This window comes from Balaenoptera ricei, chromosome 3 (genome assembly GCF_028023285.1).
Source record: "Balaenoptera ricei isolate mBalRic1 chromosome 3, mBalRic1.hap2, whole genome shotgun sequence".
Classification (NCBI taxonomy): Eukaryota; Metazoa; Chordata; class Mammalia; order Artiodactyla; family Balaenopteridae; genus Balaenoptera; species Balaenoptera ricei.
The window spans coordinates 128,002,003-128,022,833 of record NC_082641.1 but is presented as its reverse complement, the minus strand read 5'-3'; the positions used below and the strand labels follow the sequence as shown (position 1 = coordinate 128,022,833).

General features: G+C 37.5%; 1 protein-coding gene and 1 long non-coding RNA gene across 2 annotated transcripts in view; both read left to right on the top strand.

Annotated features, from left to right (window-relative positions):
* Positions 1-16,453, top strand: part of LOC132363406 (uncharacterized) — a 51,422-nt gene extending 34,969 nt beyond the window's left edge. Inside the window, exons 8-12 of the mRNA XM_059919113.1 lie at positions 6,432-6,558; positions 7,235-7,278; positions 12,407-12,533; positions 12,778-12,900; positions 14,024-16,453. Of these exons, the coding sequence (XP_059775096.1) occupies positions 6,432-6,558; positions 7,235-7,278; positions 12,407-12,533; positions 12,778-12,900; positions 14,024-15,576 (1,974 nt within the window). The 3' untranslated portion in view covers positions 15,577-16,453. The remainder of the gene's footprint in view (positions 1-6,431; positions 6,559-7,234; positions 7,279-12,406; positions 12,534-12,777; positions 12,901-14,023) is intronic.
* A 115-nt stretch (positions 16,454-16,568) lies between these two features.
* LOC132362648 (uncharacterized) overlaps positions 16,569-20,831 on the top strand; it is a 34,726-nt gene continuing 30,463 nt past the window's right edge. The window contains exon 1 of the long non-coding RNA XR_009502435.1: positions 16,569-16,821. This is a non-coding gene — a long non-coding RNA (uncharacterized LOC132362648). The remainder of the gene's footprint in view (positions 16,822-20,831) is intronic.

Here is a 20,831-nt window from a genome sequence, read left to right as displayed (position 1 = left end):
TATAGGACCATGCAGGTGATCTGTTTCATCTTAGTTGAGTTTTGGTGTTTGAAGAAATGGTCCATTTCTTCTACCTTGCCAAATTTATGAGGCTAAAGTTGTTCATAATATTCTCACATTATCCTTTTAATGACTGCACGATCTATAGTGACTTGTTAATATCTATCTCTACAATTTCCAACACCTTTTTCAATTCTGGTCTGTTTTTTTTTTCTTTGAGTGATTTTTCTCTTCATTATGAGTATCATTTTCCAGTTTCTATACATGCCTGATAATTCTTGATTTAGTGGTAGACATTGTGAATTTTACCTTGTTGGATGATAGATACTTCTGTGTTCCAATACATATTTTTGAAGGTTCTTTTCTGTAGTTCGGTTAAGTTACTTGGAAACAGTTGTTAGGTGGCACCAGAGCAAGATTTAAATATAGAGCTAATAATTTCCCACTATTGAGGCAAGACCCTTCTGTGTATTCTTCCCAGTGAATTGTAAAGTTTTCCATTCTGGCTGGTGGAGACAGGTATTAATCTTGGCTTTTTGTGAGCTCCAGTTACTGGTTCCCCCTTCCTTTCTGGTGTCTCTTTTCCCAGACTCTGATTTTCCTTACATATATGCACTGACCAGTACTCTCCTAAATACTTGAAGTGGAACCTCTGCAAGTTTCTGGAGCTCTCTTTCTGTGCAGCTTTCTCCTCTTTGGCCTCTGCTCTGTGAATATAGCTGCCTTGGTCTCTCTGTACTATTAGTTCTTTCTCCTCCACTGTGGAAGTCTGTTGGCCCCTGCCTGGACTCTCTTGTCCTGTGTCATACCTAGAAGTGTTCTCAAGGCAGTAAACTGGGCAATCAGAGGGGTCACCTCAATTTGTTTCCCATCTCTCAAGGATCACTGTCCTTCACAGCCTGATGTCTAATACCTTTAAAGCCGTTGTTTCATACACTTCTCTGGTTTTTCCATTGGTTCAGGTGAAAGTTCCCATCCATTCCCTATTACTTCACTTTGGTCAGAAGCAGAAGTTTGGAATTGGTTTATAAAATTTACTTTTGTTTTATAATTATGTAAAACTTTTTGTGGTTACAAAGTCAAATCAACAGAACATGGTATATTCAAAGAAAATTAGGTATGATTTCTGTCCCTTCTATCTTATTTCCTTCCTCCCTGGGGTAGGAAGTGTCTAAGGTAGCTGCCAGTGATTCCCACCTCCTGATATTCATGGCCTTTTGTAATACCCTCTGCATAAGTAAGCAGCTTCTAACCAATGGCATATGGCAACATAGAGGGGATGTCACTTATATATTGATAATAAGGTTATAAAAGTTTGTGACTTCCATCTTGCTTACAGACTCTTCTCTTGACTCCCTAGATAAGCAAGTTGTAAGTTGGATGGCAAAGTACTGTGGGTGGCTTCCTCTCAACAACCAGCAAGGACATGAATGCCCTTAGTCCAACAATCCTTGAGGCATTAATTGTGCCAACAATCATGTAATTGAGCTTGGAAATGAATCTCTCCCCATTTGAGTCTTCAGATGAGAGAGACCCCAGCCTGGGCCAATACCTTGATTATAGATTTGTAGAAGACCCCGAAGCAGAGGACTCAGATAATCCATGTCCAGATTCCTGGCCAACATAAACTGTGAAACAATAGATGTGTGTTGTTTTAAGCCACTAAGTTTTGGGGTAGGTTGCTACATTTCAATAGATAACTAATAATGCCTTTTGTAGATTATATTTTATTTGATGGCTTATTCTTCCATCATTTGCTTTTTATTTTTAAGGTAAACATATACAGTTGATTTTCATTATTCACAGATTCTGTATCTGCAAATTCACCTACTTGCTAAAATGTAGTTATAATCTCAAAATCGACACTCACAGTGCTTTTTCAGTCATTGGCAGACATGCACAGAGTAGCAAAAAATTTGAGTTGCCCCATGCACACATTCCCGGCTGAGTTTAAACAAGGGGATGCTCTGCCTTCCTGTTTCAGCTCTCATACAGAGATGAACAGATGACGGGGATGGGAGGGGCAATTCAGTGTAGTGCAAGAAACTCCAGCTCTGGAGTCAGTTGGACAGGGTTTGAATCTAACTCTGGCCTTTGTTACTGGACCTCAGGCAAATTACTTAACTGTTCTGAACCTTGGGGTTTTTTTGGTAAAATAAATAAAACACAGAGCTGATCTCCCTGTGCTATGCGGTTGCTTCCCACTAGCTATCTATTTTACGTTTGGTAGTGTATATATGTCCATGCCACTCTGTCACTTTGTCACATCTTACCCTTCCCCCTCCCCATAGTCTCAAGTCCATTCTCTAGTAGGTCACCTAGAGGGGTGGGATATGGAGGGTGGGAGGGAGGGAGATGCAAGTGGGAAGAGATATGGGAACATATGTATATGTATAACTGATTCACTTTGTTATAAAGCAGAAACTAACACACCATTGTAAAGCAATTATACTCCAATAAAGATGTTAAAAAAAAAAAAAAGAAAATAGAATCCACCAACCTAAGTTGTTTTTAAGGTTATCATCTTAATTATACAAAGTTGTAATTTAAGATTATAATCTATTTTATGTTGATTTATTTCCCTTTGGAGAAATGGTTTAGTATTCACTAATTCTGTGTTTGCAGCAACTTAATTGAACATAGCTACCATGAATAAGTAGAATTAACTGTATAAATATTCACATTTTTAGAAAATAAATGGTAATAACAAACTATTTTCATTTTTTTTTCAATTTTTTTTCCCCTCATATAACATTATATCCTGAAGTTACCTCCATATTAGTACATAGAGATACTTCTCTCTGTCTTTCTCTTACAGCTGAATAGTACTGTTTTGTGTGTATACTGTAATTTATACAGCTAGACCTGTTAGTAGATGTTTGGGTTGACTGATGTCTTTTGGTATTAAAAATAGTACTGCAATGAGTAACTTTTTTTTTTTTTTTGCCAAGATGTATTTGGGATATATTCCTGGAATGGAGTTTCTGAGTTAAAAGGCAAAAGCTTACATGTAGTGTTGTGGTTTTAGACTCTTTGATAATCCCCTTAAGAGGTAGAGCTCAATTCCCATTCATTTGATTGTGGGCACCCTTAGTGATTCACTTTCAGGAAATAGAATACAAAAGAAGTAATGAGAGGTCATTTCTAATTTAGGTTATAAGAAGACTATGGCTTCTGTCTTCTGTGTGCTCTCTCACTCTCTTTCCCTTGACTCACTGGTCTGGGTAGAAGCTCGCCTCCATACTAAGAGGGAGGCTTGAGAGGGAAGACCCCTACCATGTCATGAGGATAATAGAGTAGCCAAAGGAAATCCCCCCATGGTGAGCAACTGAGCTTGGAAATTGAAATTCTGAGGCTTGTCATCAGCTACTTGATTGAGTTTAGAAGCATAACCTCCTCCAGTTCAGCCTTGAAATAACTGCAGCCCTGGCTGACAGCTTGACTGCAACCTCATGACAGACTAGACCTGAACCACCCAGCTAAGCTATTTCCACATTCTCCAATCACAGAAACTATGAAACAGTTAACTACAACAATGTATATAGTTTCAGACTGCTAAATTTCAGGTAATTTGTTACACAGCAATAGGTAATGAATACATATAGTTTTGTTAACTATTGCTAAATCTTCTATATAGGGGCTATACCATTTTTCTGTCCCATGAGTAATATATGAGAATTCCAGGTTCCCATGACTTTACTAACACTGTGTATTTCCAAACTAAAAATACTTTTTTTTTTAAACAAGGTAATAGATGAGAAATAGTATCTTACTGTGGCTTTAATTTTTATTTCTTTCATTGTAAGAGAGGACTCCTCTCTGCCTTCTTTTTAAATTAAATATTAAAATAAGGACAGCTTCCCATCATGCTTAGGATAAAGAGCTAACATATTCACAATTTCTACATGGCTCTGCACAATTTGATCCCTTCCCATATCAACTTCCACTGGTATCACTGCTTTAGGATTCTGAATTAATCATTACTATACCCTTAGTGCATAACACAGTGAGTGACTACAGTGTCTTAAGCACAAGACATGCAATAAAGATTGATGTAACTGTGGAAGTTTAAATTGGAGTGCTGTTGGTTGCCCATTTCTTACCCTCTTCTTTGTCTTGACCAAATGTTAGGCCTTTTTCCTCCCCTCATACTCCTAAATTTTGGCTTGCCCCCAAGTTTAAACATACACTAAAGGGTGAGGATATGCGGAACATCCTCCCTCAGCAGCTTATTCTCAGAATCTGAAGACCCTAGAAACATTTCCTGCTAAAGTACCCTGGTTTTGCCACTTGCACACCTCCACCTTTTGAAAGTTCCTGCTAACCCTTCTTACACCTCCCTATTAAAGAAAAGCCTTTTTCTGTTTGATTTTGTGAGATGCTTGCAGATTTCTGAGATTGGTGCATTCTCCCTATTGCAATAATCTTTCTGAATAAAATCTCTTCATATCTAAATCCAGACATGTTTTTATTTGACATGGGAAACAAAACTGCTAATGTAAAATTGCTGCTCATTTAATTACACACAAGCCAGAAATCATGGCTCTTGTGAAATCTATGATGATTCAAAATTGTATCTATTTATGTACAGGAAACATCAGTTTGTTAGTATGCCTTTTTTTTTAGGTAAAAAAGCTTGATGTAAGGTAAAGCTTATGATAACAAGTGTTTCGTTTGTTCTTTTTTTTTTTTTTATCAAGTGATTTTTTTCCCCTTAAGTCTAACCTCCTCACTCTCTTCCTCTCTTTTCTTTCCTTCTGTCGTTTTAGTCTCCTCCTTCTCTGTCTCAGTCTCCCTCTGAGTCTCCCGTGTTGTGCCCGGTTTCCCACTTCTGTTCCTGTGCTTCCATTTTTCACGCTTAAGTTTCCCATCTCTCTGTCTCCACAAGCTTCTCCTTTGCCCCCATTATTCTTGTTTTCTCCTAGTCTCTGATTCTCATCTCCTCTTGCCGCTCACTTTATTTTCTTCAGTCGGCCTCTGCAACTTGTTACTGCAGTAGTAGTAGTTTCCCCTAGAGAATTCCATATAATCGTTTTTAGCGTAAAGTTCATTATTTCTGTGTGTCCTCTTTCTCTGCTCCTCAGTGAACTCTTCCATCACTCTGACCCCTTTTTCCCACAGTGGAATCTCCATTCCGCGTTTTCACCCCTCTCAGCAAGTAGAATCTCTCGGTAGGGGGCTGTGCCATTTACAAACACTTTTAGGTAAGTCGCCAATGAGAATATTTTACTGTTCCAAATTCTTCCTCTTCCACCAAATGAAGCTTTCTAATAGAGGACATTCACTCAAACTTCTTACCCAGTCCTCCTATAAAATCTCTCTGCAAAATTTTGCGTGTTACTGGTTTGTGTAATTCTCCTTTATGTCATCTTTTCCCCCTCCCCTCACTGCCGCGGTGGTACAGCCCAGCCTCCGAATAAACCGAATTCCTCTGCTTGTACGGAACTGGACGGCCTCTCAAGATGGCGGCTCCCACTGAGACACAGCGCATGGGAGCGGCCATATTGCCTCCTGAACAAAGCCGCCCCGGGTGCGGAGTGGGCAAAGCTGCCCGGTACAGAACAGCGCAGGCCCGGGAGCCCAGTGCTTTGCTCATCCAGACAGGAAGCGGGAGAGTTCGCCGCTATGGATGTGACAGCTGTCCCGGGTTAAGCCGTGACGGGCGTTTCTAGATCTGATAACGGAACTGCAGGTCAGAAGGCGGACATGTGTGGTGATGAGTGAGTCTTTTGGATTGGTAATGGGACGGGAGGGGTTCGTGAGTGTCAGTGATTGGAGACTGATGAAGTCACTGGTGGGGAAGGTATGTAAGATTAGGGTTGGGCTTATTTGGGAGTCAGGGATGGGGTGAGCTATGAGGTTAGTAATTGGATAACGGTGTGTCAGTGACGGGGTTGTCTGTGGGATCAGAAATGGTGTGTATGGGGACTGACTGGTGATGACTGGGTCAGGGATTTAGGGGACTCTGAGGAATCAGTGATTGGTGAGGGTGTCTGTGGACTAAATGATGAGGGTATCCATGTGTCAGTCAATGATGTGGTGGGCATGGGGCAGATCTGTGGGGTATGTGATTGCTAGGTCCGAGGATTCAGAGATTTGGAGGGAGCAGTAATGGGATCAGGGCGTCTTGATGATCAGCCCTACTTTTTTTTACATACATTAAAATTTCCACAGGTCATAGGCAACCTTAAAAGTCAAATCTCTTCTCAACCATTATGCCCTTAGTCTGGTGCCCCGCATAAAAATGATCGTTTTGAAACAAGACCAAACAAATCAAAAAAGATAGGATTATTATGAAAAGTGTGATTTTCGTCCTACCACTTTCTAAGTTTATTGAAATCATTTTATATTTTATTCAAGAAACATTTATTGAACACCTGTTGGGTGCCCAGAGATAAGTATGACTATTTCTCCTGGTTGTTTCCTTCCAGATCTATTTTGACAAAGCCTGGAATACCCCATATAAAACAGTCTGTCTATCATGGGAGCACCCACTTCCTCTGAACCAGTTAAGTCTTACCTACCTGACTCCTTCTGGGACTGAGAAGGATTTCCCAGGTATGTACCTTCTTACGTTAGGGTATATTCCGTTGTATCAGTGGTTCCAACGTACCGCCATTTTTATATGCAGACAACCATACTGTTGAAATCAGCAATAAAAAGTTAAACGGAAAACATCTTAAAATTAACATTTTGGTCCATGAATGTTGATTGGCAGGGAAGTCTGCTGAGTTGAAGGAAAATATGAGAGCTCTTGGGAGATTATTAGAATTCAGCTGCTGATTCCTTTCTGGGGAATAAGGGAATACATTCCTCAGTTTTTCATTTGGTCATTAGCCATTGTTATTGCCGGGGAACTTCATCTTTGTGTATGTGTGTGTGTGAGTGTGTGTGTGTGTGTGTGTATTGCCTTATGAAAACATTAGAGTGGAATTGTTGGTTCATAGTGGGGAAAATAAGTTGTTAATAAATCAACAGGAAACATATGTTCACATCTATGCAATTAAAAAACCTTGTCCAAGTTCTGTGTGATCATAGTATGTAGTCACAAGAGGACTTCCTTCACATGATACTTGCTGATCTTTCTATAAAGACCGAACAGTCTTCTCCCACAGGTTGGCCTAACATTTACCTGACTTCTGTGGTAGTTGTTTCTAGACTAGTGAATGTGGAAGCTGCAGTCTGCGTCTGATCTGTGAAAATGTCCTTCTGATCACCAATTTTGCCTTTTCAGGCATCTACCTTTTTAGAAGAGAGCAGAAAATGATGAAGTCCCAGGTGAGTTGCTTTAATTTTTAATTTCTTAAATTTCTTTTTTTGGTTCTTCATACAATCAAATGGAAAAATGAAGATAGCTAAAATTTGGATCAGGGAAAGACAGCCAAAATAAAGATCCAGACCTAGAAAGAGTTGCTAAGTAATATGTAGATAACCTGGCCTGAAACCATTTAAAAAAACTGATGTACCAATTTTTCTTATCTTTCTTGCTGACATCATCAGTTACATGATTTGCAGACCTCTGAAGAGAAAGCAGATATATTTCCCATGGGAAGAAATTATTTCTTGCCATATAAGACTAAGATTTCATTTTTGGGTCTTTCTCTAGGTGATGGAGTGTGCAGTGTTCTCACCAACACTCCTGTGGTAAATGCAATAATAAATTTCTTGTAGCTGTATCACAGAGTGATTTCTTTTAGAGGGAAGTTATCATAATGTCATAGCCAAACTCCTTAACTTTATCCTTTAGAGCTGGAGTCATCAAACTATTGCCTGTGGGCCAATTTCAGTTCTCCAACTGTTTTTGTAAATAAAGTTTTATTGGCAGCACAGCCATGCCATTTGTTTACATATTGTCTATGACTTTTTTTGTACTACAATGGCACCATATGGCCTGCAATGCTGAAATTATATACTTTACTGAAAAAGTTTGTTGACCTCTACTTTAGAGGACCAGATTGATTATAGAGGCTTCCTATTGGCCAGCTTTCTCTACCGATAAAGTCTAGATAATATAGGATGGCTACATTTTGAATGGTCTTCCAAAATATATATTGCTTTCAAAAAGCAGTTCTTAAAATATAATTGTCTGGCAGAGCTTTGGAGAGCAAGGGTCACTGATGCTCTGTACCGTTTGCTATGGTTTCAGAGTTTGTAGGATTACTGTCTAACTTGGGGCTAGTTCCTTCTCTGTGTTTCTGTTTTTAACAGTCTGTTATTTTTTCTCCCTGCCAATATTCACTATATATACAGTATAAAAATCTTTAACTATATAAAAAGATAAAAATTTAAACACTGAGGGACCTTTTAACTTAAACTCCCCTCCTCCTGAGATTATCAGTGTTAACCATTTGTTTCTAACCTTGTGATTGAGCATACATGAGTAATAGTACCAGTGCCAGGGGTGTCTCTTACTTTCTTGTTCCTTTTTTTGGGGAAAATAATGTTATAGTAAACATTCTGTTTTGCAACTTGATTTTTAACTTTACTGTCCAGTATAAAAATTTATGTATACATTTTGAATATCTTCCTATGCCAGTATATAGAATTCTCCTTTATTATTTTAGCAGATCCATAATATATCCTTGTGGACTGGAATTGTTTCTTCATCTGTAAAGTGGAGATTTTAATTCTCATAGGGTTGTTGTGAAAATTGAGTAAAAACCACGCTTAGAACTGTAACTGGGGATGGTTTGTTTTATATTTAAGTATTAGCTATTATTATTATATCATTATTATTGTCAAATCTTGGAATCAGCTTTTGCATTAGGAGTTCTTATGTATATTTTACAGTGGAGCTTAACAAATGAGTTCTATTGTGAAAAGACAGGTTTTTTTCCTTTTTGGGTCTCAGTAGCTTTGGAGCTGTGCTGTCCAATACAGAGCCACCAGCCTCATGTGGTTATTGAGCGCTTGAAATTGGCTAGTCTGAATTGAAGTGTGCTTTGAGTGTAAAGTACATAGTGGGTTTTGAAGATATAATTGCAGAAATTCATTAATAATTTTTAAAGATTTATTACATGTTGAAATGATATTTTGAATATACTGGGATAAATATATATTATTGAAAATAATTTTTTGAATGTTGCTACTAGAAAATTTAAAATTACTTATCTGGTTGGCTTTATATTTCTGTTAGAGCTGCTTTAAAGATGAAAATGGATTTTTTATTGGCCCAATAAATCCAACTGTCATGGCTAATTAACTTGCTTGTTAGCTCAGGAAGAAAGATTTATATATTTTCCATACAGTCCAGAAGTGAAGTAATCATTTTCACACATATCTATCCTTCTTTTCTCCCTCTAACACCTACTCCCCTTCCATTTCCTCCATCTCTTCCATTCTCCCAGTCACTCAAGCTGTAAAAATTGCTTGTAGCTGATTGGAAAGTACAATTTTCCACTGATTATGCACTATTTTACTCAAAATTTTGCTCAAAATTAACAATATTTATACATATTTAGTATATTAAAGCATTCTAGTATCATTGATAAAGCAAAATTAGAATGTCAGCATTATGTTTATTAATGTTCTTATCAGTATGGTTTCTCTCTACATTCTACATTTATTATCTTCCTCATGTTACTGTTCTTTAGATCACAAGAATATTATTCACAGTGCACAAAACTGTTTTTAACTAAGCATGAAATTTATTTTATTCTCTATAATTTTCATTCATTCCTTTTTAGCAAACATTTCTTGAGTAGTCAATATATGTCACAGGTGCTGGCTGGCTGTGGAATATCTCAAGAGTTACACATGGTTCTTGGGAAGAATGCAGAGAAAAATGGGGTGAACAGATGTGGAAACTAACATTAACACATAAAAGCTCTATAATAGACATGGGAGCAAGGAACTTTTATAGTCGATAAGGGGGAGCAGCCAGCTTTATAAATAAGTCAAGGGTAAGAGTCTTAAAAGATTATTAAACTCTGGATCATGAAGGAAGTAGGATGAGGATAGGAAACAGCATTTGAAAAAGTAGAAAAGGCTGAGAATTTGAGGAAACTAAAGCGGAGGGTGTCTCATGGAAAGTTTGTCTGAAAGCGGCATTAAGGTAATAAAATATAAAAGGTCTTGTTTACAGTATCAAGGAAGGCATTGTGGAGTACAGTGGTCAAGAACCCAGCTACTGAGTCAGGACACCCGCTTTTAAATCTGACAGTTAATCAGTCATTTATTCAGTGTAACCTCTGGCAAGAAGTGACTTAACCACTGTAATCCTCAATTCTCTCGTATGTAAAGTGGGAAAACTAAAGGGGTTGTTATGGGAACAGACTGCTTGGCAGCTTGATGGTGTGAATATGAGACTTGATGTGGGGTGAGAGAAACCTGAACATTGAGATGATTGAGATGAGACTAATTATATATGCAAGAATGGAACCAAAGGAGTCTTTTAAGCAGGGGAATGTTGATATTTAATTGTTTTTTCATTCTGAAAGCAATATTTGATAATAATGGAATAATTAGGGAAAAACCCTCAAAAGTAGTTTAAAATAATACAAATCATTCAGATTCCACTATTAGGTGACAACTATTGTGAACATACATAATGGTGCCATAATTAAAATAGTCAGTTTACCCTCCAGAAACACCTCTGGCTCTGCAGTTACCCAAGTCCTTTTTTCAGTGTCATGTCAATAATTTGTTATAGTTTTCTCGTGAATGTTTCCTGCATATTTCTTAAGTGTGTTTTTCAATATTGCTGTTATAATTGATGTATTTCATTATATTCCTAGCTATTGCACATATATAGGAGAACTGTTAGATTTAGAAGAAGCTAAGATTTCCTTCCTATGAAATGAGGGGATTGGACTAGAATCTTCAAGAACTCTGACATTCTCTGATTCTCTAAATGCGGCTTTTCTCTTTTTTATATGTTATACTTTAAAAATCCTTCTCTATAATTATTAATAAAGGGCTTCCCTGGTGGTGCAGTGGTTAAGAACCTGCCTGCCAATGCAGGGGACACGGGTTCGAGCCCTGGTCCAGGAAGATCCCACGTGCCGCGGAGCACCTAAGCCCATGCGCCACAACTACTGAGCCTGCGCCCTAGAGCCTGCGAGCCACAACTGCTGAACCCACATGCCACAACTACTGAAGTCTGTGACCCCTAGAGCCCATGTTCCGCAACAAGAGAAGCCACCGCGATGAGAAGCCCGCGCACCACAAGGAAGAGTAGCCCCCGCTCCCAGTAACTAGAGAAAGCCTGCGTGCAGCAACAAAGACCCAACGCAGCCAAAAATAAATAAATTAATAAATAAATTTTAAAAAATTATTAATAAAAATCTTCCCAACCAGGTTTCGTTTTGTTGTTATATAATTTGGGGTATTTTTAGAGTTTAAATTTTTGCTCCATCCAGAATATATTTTTTTCTCTTTTCCAAGACATAAGATATCATTGTATTAGTTATAATTGATGTATTTTTTTATGGCAGCTAGGGCTGCCCTAACAGAATACCACACACTGTGTGGGTTAAACAACAGAAATTTTTTGTGTCACAGTTCTGGAGACTAGAAGTCAAAACTTAAGGTATCAGCAAGGTTGGTTCCTTCTGAGGGCTGTGAGGGAAGGATCTGTTCCAAGTCTCTCTCTTTGGCTTGTAGATAACTATCTTCTCCTCATGTCTCTTCATACTGTCTTCCCTCTGTGTGTGTGTGTCTCTCTGTTCAGATTTCTCCTTTTGATGTGGACCTCAGTCATATTGGATTAGGGTCCACCCTAATAACCTCATATAACTAATTACATCTGCAGTAACCCTATTTCCAAATAAGGTCACATTCTGAGGTCCTAGGGGTTAGGACTTCAACTTATGAATTTTCAGGGTATACAATTCAGCCTCTAACATATGGCTTCAACATTATTCTTTTCCTGTTAACTGTCCAGTTGTTTCAGTACTATTCATTGAATAATACATCTTCCTCTCAGCTGTGTGTTTTTTTTAAATATTAAACTCAAATCTTTATGTAATGCTAGTTCTTTTCTAATTTATTAGTGCACAGAGATACATTTTCATAGTTATATTCAGTGTGTACATATTAACTTATGCTGTTTTTTTCATTTATTCTTTCATGTATCTCCACATGTTGAAAGAGCTGTATATTATTCCATCAAATTTAAGTAATTGTTTCCTTATTATTAGATACTTGAATTGTTTTCCAAAATTCCTCTCAGCTGCTTTAATGCTGCCTTTATCACTTACTAAATTACCATTTGTATTAGGTAGGCGTTTTATGATTTACCTCTTCTGTTTTCCTGTACTGTCTGTGTCTTCTTGCTAAAGGCAGGATTTTACATTGGTTCTCCCAAATACTCTGATACAAAACTAGATGTAGGTATAGTTTTGCATATTATATTAGAGATGATAAGAATGATCACTTTAGATTGAACAGGAATATACTGTTACAGGGGTTAGTATCATTCAAGGATGTGGCTGTGGATTTCACCCAGGAGGAGTGGCAGCAACTGGACCCTGCTCAGAAGACCCTGTACAGGGATGTGATGCTGGAGAACTACAGCCACCTGGTCTCAATGGGTAAGGATGACTTCCCTGTATAACTCAGACTTGTCCAATCAAGTGCCTTTCCTTATCAGTCTCTGTGGTTAGGTGGTTCCTGACATATATAATGACTTTTATGATCTTCGTACCTTCCCCGATGGAGGTCATTACTTTGCTGAGGGCCAAATGGGCTACTTCATTGTAGACCTCCTTAAACTGCACCTTCTCTTTTGCCTTCTGTGCAGTCTATCCCAGTTCCTCTGTGATTTCCATTTAATAGGGCATCCAGTTTCCAAACCAGATGTCATCTCCAAGTTGGAACAAGGAGAAGATCCATGGATCGTAAAGAGAGACATACCAAATTGGATCTATCCATATGAAGATCAGGCAGATGGGCGACAAGGGAAGTGAAATATCAGTTTTTTTTTTAATTGATTGATGCCTGAGGCTTATGTTTCTCTCCTTAGTGAATTCTCTTATTCTTTGTTCCTGTGCTGAGAATTTAGTAGGCATTCAACAAATAATTAATCAGTTAAATAACTGTGAACCTTTATAGGGGATAGCTATTTCTTATTGATTGTATATGTATATATTATGTATTAAATATATATTTGTTTAATATATTTAATATATATTTAATGCATTTTATGAAAAGGCTTAATAGGCAATAGAAGGCAAATTCCTTCTAAGAACACAGGTTGCATTACAGAATTAAATGTCAAATACTGCTACTGTTTTTAAAAGTTCAGAGAAAATTAGAGTCTAAAGAAATGAAACAAAATTTGAAAAGGCATTTTTCAGAGCATGCAGCTGTAGCTGCTTTGAAAGATATATTGAGTATTGATGATGCTGAGAGAGGGAGGTGAAGACAAACTGTTGATGGGGGGTGGGCATGAAGAGTATATGAACAAAACCTTGAAGTTAGGGAAATATGGCTTTTCTGGGAGAACTTTGCTAGTTTTATTTGATAATGTGTAGAAGGAATTTATGGGGAACTGTGGAATTCAAGTTTGGATTCTTGGTGTGAATCTGATACTGAATCCACAGCAGGATTTTGGGTTTTTCTGTTGTTTGTATTAGTTGTTAGTTAGGAAAGTAGACTGAGGAGAGTTAAAGTATTTTGAGTACAGAAGAGACCTTGTTTCTTTGGCTAGTGGTGGTAGGATAATACTAGTCAAGTATATATAGCAAATTATAAAATAAACGCATTTGAAAGGTGAAAAGCATTCCCCTTCAGGAAGCAGGAGAAATGGGAAGACTCTAAAAGAGTAATCCAAGATTAGAGTGATAATAACTCAGATAGTTTTCTATCTCCTTCAGGTATAGTTTTTCCATAAATATTTTGCTTTAACATCCTTGTCTAACCATTTCCCTCATCATACTATTTGCTGTCTGTCTTATGAAATGGCCTGTCTCCATCCCTGTTTTGAGTTCATCACCTTCATTGGATCAGTCATTTTTTATACTCCTCTGCATTCTGTTAATTATTCTTCATGACTGTTTTATTTTATCTTTCTTCCCTTTAGACAGGAAAAGTAACCTTGACAACACCCAGTCATGTATTTTGGGGTCTGTTTCCTTCCATAATAAGATACTGAAAGGAGTCACAAAGGATGGTTCATTTTACTCCATTTTAAAAGTCTGTCAAGGTGATGGCCACCTGCAGAGATGTCAGAAAAACAGACTTTTCAGGCAAGTAACAGTCATCAACAACAAAACAATGACTGTGGAGTCAGACCACAAATATAATGCATTGGGGAAAATATTTCAAGAATGCATAGGGTCAGATACATCAAGACAAAGACCCCATAACTGTGATGCATTTAAAAATAACTTGAAATCTAGTATTGACCTACCTAGTTGTAATAAGAGCAATTCAGGAAAAAACCCTGATGAGAGTTTTGGATGTGGAAAATCATCCATCCATGGTGTGTCCAATCCTGATCTTGAGAAAATTCACAATCGAGTAATTCCCTGTGATGATAATGAGTGTGGAAACATTTTCAGCAAGAAACAATCCCTTATTCCGTATCAGAATGTTGAAACTAAGGAGAAAACCTGTGTATGTATTACATGTGGAAAAGCCTTTGCTAAGAAGTCACAGCTCATTGTACATCAACGAATTCATACTGGGAAGAAACCATACAATTGTGGTGCATGTGGGAAAGCCTTCAGTGAGAAGTTTCACCTCATTGTACATCAAAGAATTCATACTGGGGAGAAACCTTATGAATGTTCTGAATGTGGAAAAGCCTTCTCTCAAAAATCATCCCTCATTATACATCAAAGAGTTCATACTGGGGAAAAACCATATGAATGTAGTGACTGTGGGAAAGCCTTCTCCCAGAAATCACCCCTCATTATACATCAGAGAATTCACACTGGAGAGAAACCTTATGAATGTAGAGAGTGTGGTAAGGCCTTCTCCCAGAAGTCACAGCTGATTATACATCATAGAGCTCATACTGGAGAGAAGCCCTATGAGTGTACTGAATGTGGGAAAGCCTTCTGTGAGAAGTCCCACCTCATCATACATAAAAGGATTCACACTGGGGAGAAACCCTACAAATGTGCTCAATGTGAGGAAGCCTTCAGCAGGAAGACAGAACTCATTACACACCAGTTAATTCATACTGGGGAGAAACCTTATGAATGTACTGCATGTGGGAAGACCTTCTCCCGGAAGTCACAGCTCATTATACATCAGAGAACGCATACTGGAGAAAAACCCTATAAATGCAGTGAATGTGGAAAAGCCTTCTGTCAGAAATCACATCTCATTGGACATCAGAGGATTCACACAGGAGAAAAACCTTACGTTTGTACTGAATGTGGGAAAGCCTTCTCTCAAAAGTCTCACCTCCCAGGGCATCAGCGGATTCATACAGGAGAGAAACCTTATATATGTGCTGAATGTGGAAAGGCATTTTCTCAGAAGTCAGACCTTGTTTTACATCAGAGAATTCATACTGGGGAAAGACCTTATCGGTGTGCTGTATGTGGAAAAGCCTTCATCCAGAAATCACAACTCACTGTACATCAGAGAATTCACAGCAGTAGTAAAATCATAATGAACTAAAAACACAGACAAGCTTTCAGTATTAGCTCAAGCCTTAATAAACAACAGAAACCTGATTAATTTGATAAATTTGTGGACAACATCTTTATAGAGAAAATTTTACAAGAGAATTTGTGTCTGTAGTGTGGTGATAACTAACTCAGCAAAGATGATGGGAAATAATTACATAAATGAAGGACATTTCACCATGATATGTAAAGCTTTTAAAGTCATGAACTGAATGGTCAGTAGAACAAATTATGTATATAGAATATTGTCAAATTACATATTCCTTATTATACCATAACAATAAACACATTGTGAAATTGCTAATATTAGCTTGCCATTATTTTGGCCATGTACAGTAATTCCCTGTAAAGGACATGAAGAAAACTTGAGTTAAAAAAATCAATTCCTAGAAACTGTATTAATAAGGAGGGGCTTGGGAGTTCCCTGGTGGTAGGACTTGGCGCTTTCACTGCTGTGGCCCAGGTTCAATCCCTGGTTGGGGAACTAAGATCCTGCAAGCTGTGCAGAGCAGCCAAAAAAAAAAAAAAAAGGGTGGGGGGCTTAGCATGATCCCTAAATATACATGTAAAATTTTTATACAAAGATGGAAAGATAGGTTGATCAGATTTAGTAAAGGTGATAATTATACATTTTCCCATCTCAAGCATATAAGTTGATCTGTATCTCTGGAAGGACCCTGGACCTTGAAATTGATGCTTCTTGACCAAGTCTCCTCTTTACTCTCCCTTACTGGGAATTTGGTATAGTGGAAAGACTTTGGTACTGAACCAGATGGTTTGGGTTTTAATCCTGGCTCAACTACTCAAAAGATTGTGTGACTTCAGGCAAGCCTACTTTACCCATCTGAATATTTTTTCTTATTGGTAAATAAATGTACAGTGTAGAGCACATTTTCAGTTAATATTAGTTCTTTTTATCTTTCTATTGTCCTATAATAGGATGCTAAGACTAATATGACACATCTGAACTTGCTTTGCAGTCCGGATACTCTGCTTTTGTACTCCATTCCTATGACTGATTAATTTAACTGTCTTTGACCATGGTAGTCTTGATTCTTGGTATGTTAAAGTGAGATTTTATTATACTTTTATTATTTTTTACATACATTTATATAAGCCATTGTGTTTGCACATAAAGACCCTGTCTAATGTCACTTTAGTTCCTTTATGACCCCTGTCCTGCAGCTGCAAATGTTCTCCCTGGAACTGAGGACACTTACAAAGGAAAACTCTTGGGGTAAGAATTCATGCCTGCCATAGATTTGAGAACTTAATACCTCTAAAATATCTCCTGCCCTCCTTCCTGTGGTCCCACATATTCCTGCATGAGCAACTTAAAATGCGGACTCCTGCTGGAGCCGCTCTGAAGGAGAGCATACCTGGCAAGGATGAGGGTGTCTATATGGTCAAACCTGGTTTACCCATGTTCACATTGTTCTTCCCTTTGTTCCTACTTGATTCCTTCACATTTCATGCCCACCTTATCCCCTTCCTGCATGGCTGAACTATCTATTATGAAACTGGGTGAGAATCTCTGCAGGGGAGAGGGCATACCTGATGGAGAGGGATGTGGGAACCTGTGTGGGCAAATTTCTGGTCTCATTATTAACACTGAGTTGAGAGCACTGTCATCAGATATAACTGGCCGTTCAGATCTGGGATAGAAGGCCTAAAAGTACACCTCATGGGTTGAGCTACTCTGAGGGTTCCTCGTGGAAGATGTCCTAACTGGCTCTTATGGAGACGTGAGAAGGACAAGGGATCATATTGGGAATATAGAGAAATTTAGTGAAGAGGGGGTTTTATATAGTGACAGGTATGGACCTTATATAGGTTTAACAAAGATTCACAGTTCCCACCTCATAGACTTCCCATTTGATCCTTCCACTGTTACAGCTCCTGCGCAGCCTCATTGATCTGATAATGGGTTTCTATAAAAATCTCATTTCAGATTTAGCACCTCCTGGTTTAACATGTCACCAGCTTTTTTTTTCCAGCTTTTTACTAGAGGAGCTAGCCAGTGCAATGAGGCAAGAAAAAGAAGCAATAGGCATATTCAGATTCTAAAGATACTTAAAAGTTATTGAAAAGATTTGAATACAACTAAATTAAAAAGAAAAAAGCCAATTCTACAATATCTATTCCAGAAAAGAGTAGAGGAGGGATCCCTGACATATTTTGTGAGGCTACCATTATCCTGATGCTAAAGCCAGACAGAGACATTACAAGAAAAAAAAAATTAGTGACCAGTATTTCTCCTGAACATAGCCACAACCATCCTTAACAGACTATTTGCAAATCAAGTCTAGAAATATTTTGAAAAAAAAAGTACATCATGGCTAAATAGAGTTTAATTCAAGAATGCAAATTTGGTCCAATGTACAAAAAATTTTTGGTATAATTCAACATACCAATAGCCTAAAAAGAATAACTATATGGTCATTTCTATAGATGGGAGAAAATTATTTGACAAAAATTCCACATCGATTTAGAATAAAAACTCAGCAACTAGGAATAAAGGGCAGCTTCTTCAAATTGTTGAAGGACATCTATAGAACATCTAAAGTTAGCATATTTAATGGTGAAAAACTAAATGTTTGCCCCAAGATTGGGAAAATGTTAAAGATGTCTGTTCTGCTCTTCCTAGTGAATATTGTACTGGTGATCTTAGCCAGTGCAGTAGGGAAAACAAAATAAGGTGGGGGGTGGGGTGGAGTGGGGAGGTGGAGCATACAGTCAGGAAAGGAAAATAAAATTGTCTTTATTTGCAGATAACATGGTCTTCTACACAGAAGATTTCAAAGACTACAAAAAAATCTACTAGACCTGATAAATGGGTTTCACAAAATATCTAAAAAAATGAGGAGATATAATGTATTTACAGATGGAAAGATTCAATATTGACTGTTAAGATATCAGTTTTCCTCAAATTGATCTATATATTTATTGCAATCACCCACAAAAAAATCTCAGCAGACATTTGTGTTGAATTCGACAATCTGATTCAAAAATATACATGGAAATGCAAAAGACCTAGAATAAACAAGACATCTTTGGAAAGAAAGAAGACTCATATTACCTGATTTCAAGCCTTATTATAAAGCTAGAGTAATCGAGTATATAGTATTGGCATAAGAATAGACAGGTCAATGGAACAGTGTAGTCTAGAAGTCAAACCACACATATGAATAACGGACTTTTAACAAAGTTGTCAAGGTAACTCAATGGACAGAAGGTAGTCTTCAACAGACAATGCTGGAACATTTGGAAATCCATATGCAAAAACAAAACAATACAAAAAACTCTTGATTCCTAGCTCATACTCACACTATATATAAAAATCAATGTGAAAAAGGTCATGAGCATAAATGTAAATGTGGAAACTATAAAGTTCTAGAAGAAAACAGAAAGTAATTGTGACTTTCATTATGCAAAGATTTTTCAAAGACAAAACCCCCACAAAACATGACATTAAAAGCTGATAGAGTTCATTATAATAACACCTATTCTTCTAAATACAGTGTTAAGAAAATGCCTAGTTACAATACCCCAGTCATTAAGTTTAGACCACCTTCAGTGGACTTGGAAAGGGATCAGAGCATACTGTTTTAAATTGTGAGTCTGTACTGTTCCATTCATACTTTTCATAAAATCCTTGATATTTTACTAGTATTTCATCTTACACTGAAAATAATGTTGCCCAACCACGTTAGCAGAATTACTAAATTATTTTGCTTATAGTATGCTTAAACAAACTTCAAATTTTCAACACCAATATTACTAAAACAGTAAAAACAACAGATGAACAAAGTCTGTTCTTATGTTGATTCCTTAACTTTAATATTTTTAAAGTTAGCTTTACTATTTTTCCATTTCAATGGCTATAAAAATTCAACCAAGTTAAAAATAGTTACATTAATAAGCTAAAAATGCCAACAGGATAAGTATTCAAGGAGATATAGTCGGATGATCTGTGAAAGCTCAACTTCCCCTTCTTTCTTTTTTTTATATATATATATCTTTATTGGAGTATAATTGCTTTACAGTGTTGTGTTAGTTTCTGCTGTACAACAAAGTGAATCAGCTATATGTATACGTATATCCCCATATCCCCTCCTTCTTGAGCTTCCCTCCCATCCTCCCTATCCCACCCCTCTAGGTTGTCACAAAGCATCAAGCTGATCTCCCTCTGCTATGCAGCAGCTTCCCACTAGTCATCCATTTTACATTTGGTAGTGTATATATGTCAATGCTACTCTCTCACTTCGTCCCAGCTTCCCCTTCCTCCCCTGTGTTCTCAAGTCCATTCTCTACATCTGCGTCTTTATTCCTGCCCTGCCACTAGGTTCATCGGTACCGTTTTTGTTTTTTTTTTTTTAGATTCCATATATGTGTGCTAGCATACGGTATTTGTTTTTCTCTTTCTGACTTGCTTCACTCTGTATGACAGACTCTAGGTCCATCCACCTCATTACAAATAACTCAGTTTCATTCCGTTTTATGGCTGAGTAATATTCCATTGTATATATGTACCACACCTTCTTCATCCATTCATTTGTCGATGGACATTTAGATTGCTTCCATGTCCTGGCTATTGTAAATAGTGTTGCAGTGAACATAGTGGTACATGTCTCTTTTTGAATTATGGTTTTCTCTGGGTATATGCCCAGTAGTGGGATTGTTAGATCATATGGTAGTTCTATTTTTAGTTTTTTAAGGAACCTCCATACTGTTCTCCATAGTGGCTATATCAATTTACATTCCCACCAACAGTGCAGGAGGGTTCCCTTTTCTCCACACCCTCTCCAACATTTACTGTTTCTAGATTTCTTGATGATGGCCATTCTGACCAGTGTGAGGTGATACCTCATTGTGGTTTTGATTTTCATTTCTCTAATGATTAGTGATGTTGAGCATCTTTTCATGTGTTTGTTGGCAATCTGTATGTCTACTTTGGAGAAGTGTCTATTTAGGTCTTCTGCCCATTTTTGGATTGGGTTGTTTGTTTTTTTGATATTGAGCTGCATGAGCTGCTTGTATATTTCGGAGATTAATCCTTTGTCAGTTGCTTCATTTGCAAATATTTTCTCCCATTCTGAGGGTTGTCTTTTTGTCTTGTTTATGGTTTCCTTTGCTATGCAAAAGCTTAAGATCCCACATGCCTCACGGCCAAAAACCCAAAAAACATAAAACAGAAGCAATATAGTAACAAATTCAATAAAAGACTTTAATATTAGCCCACATCAA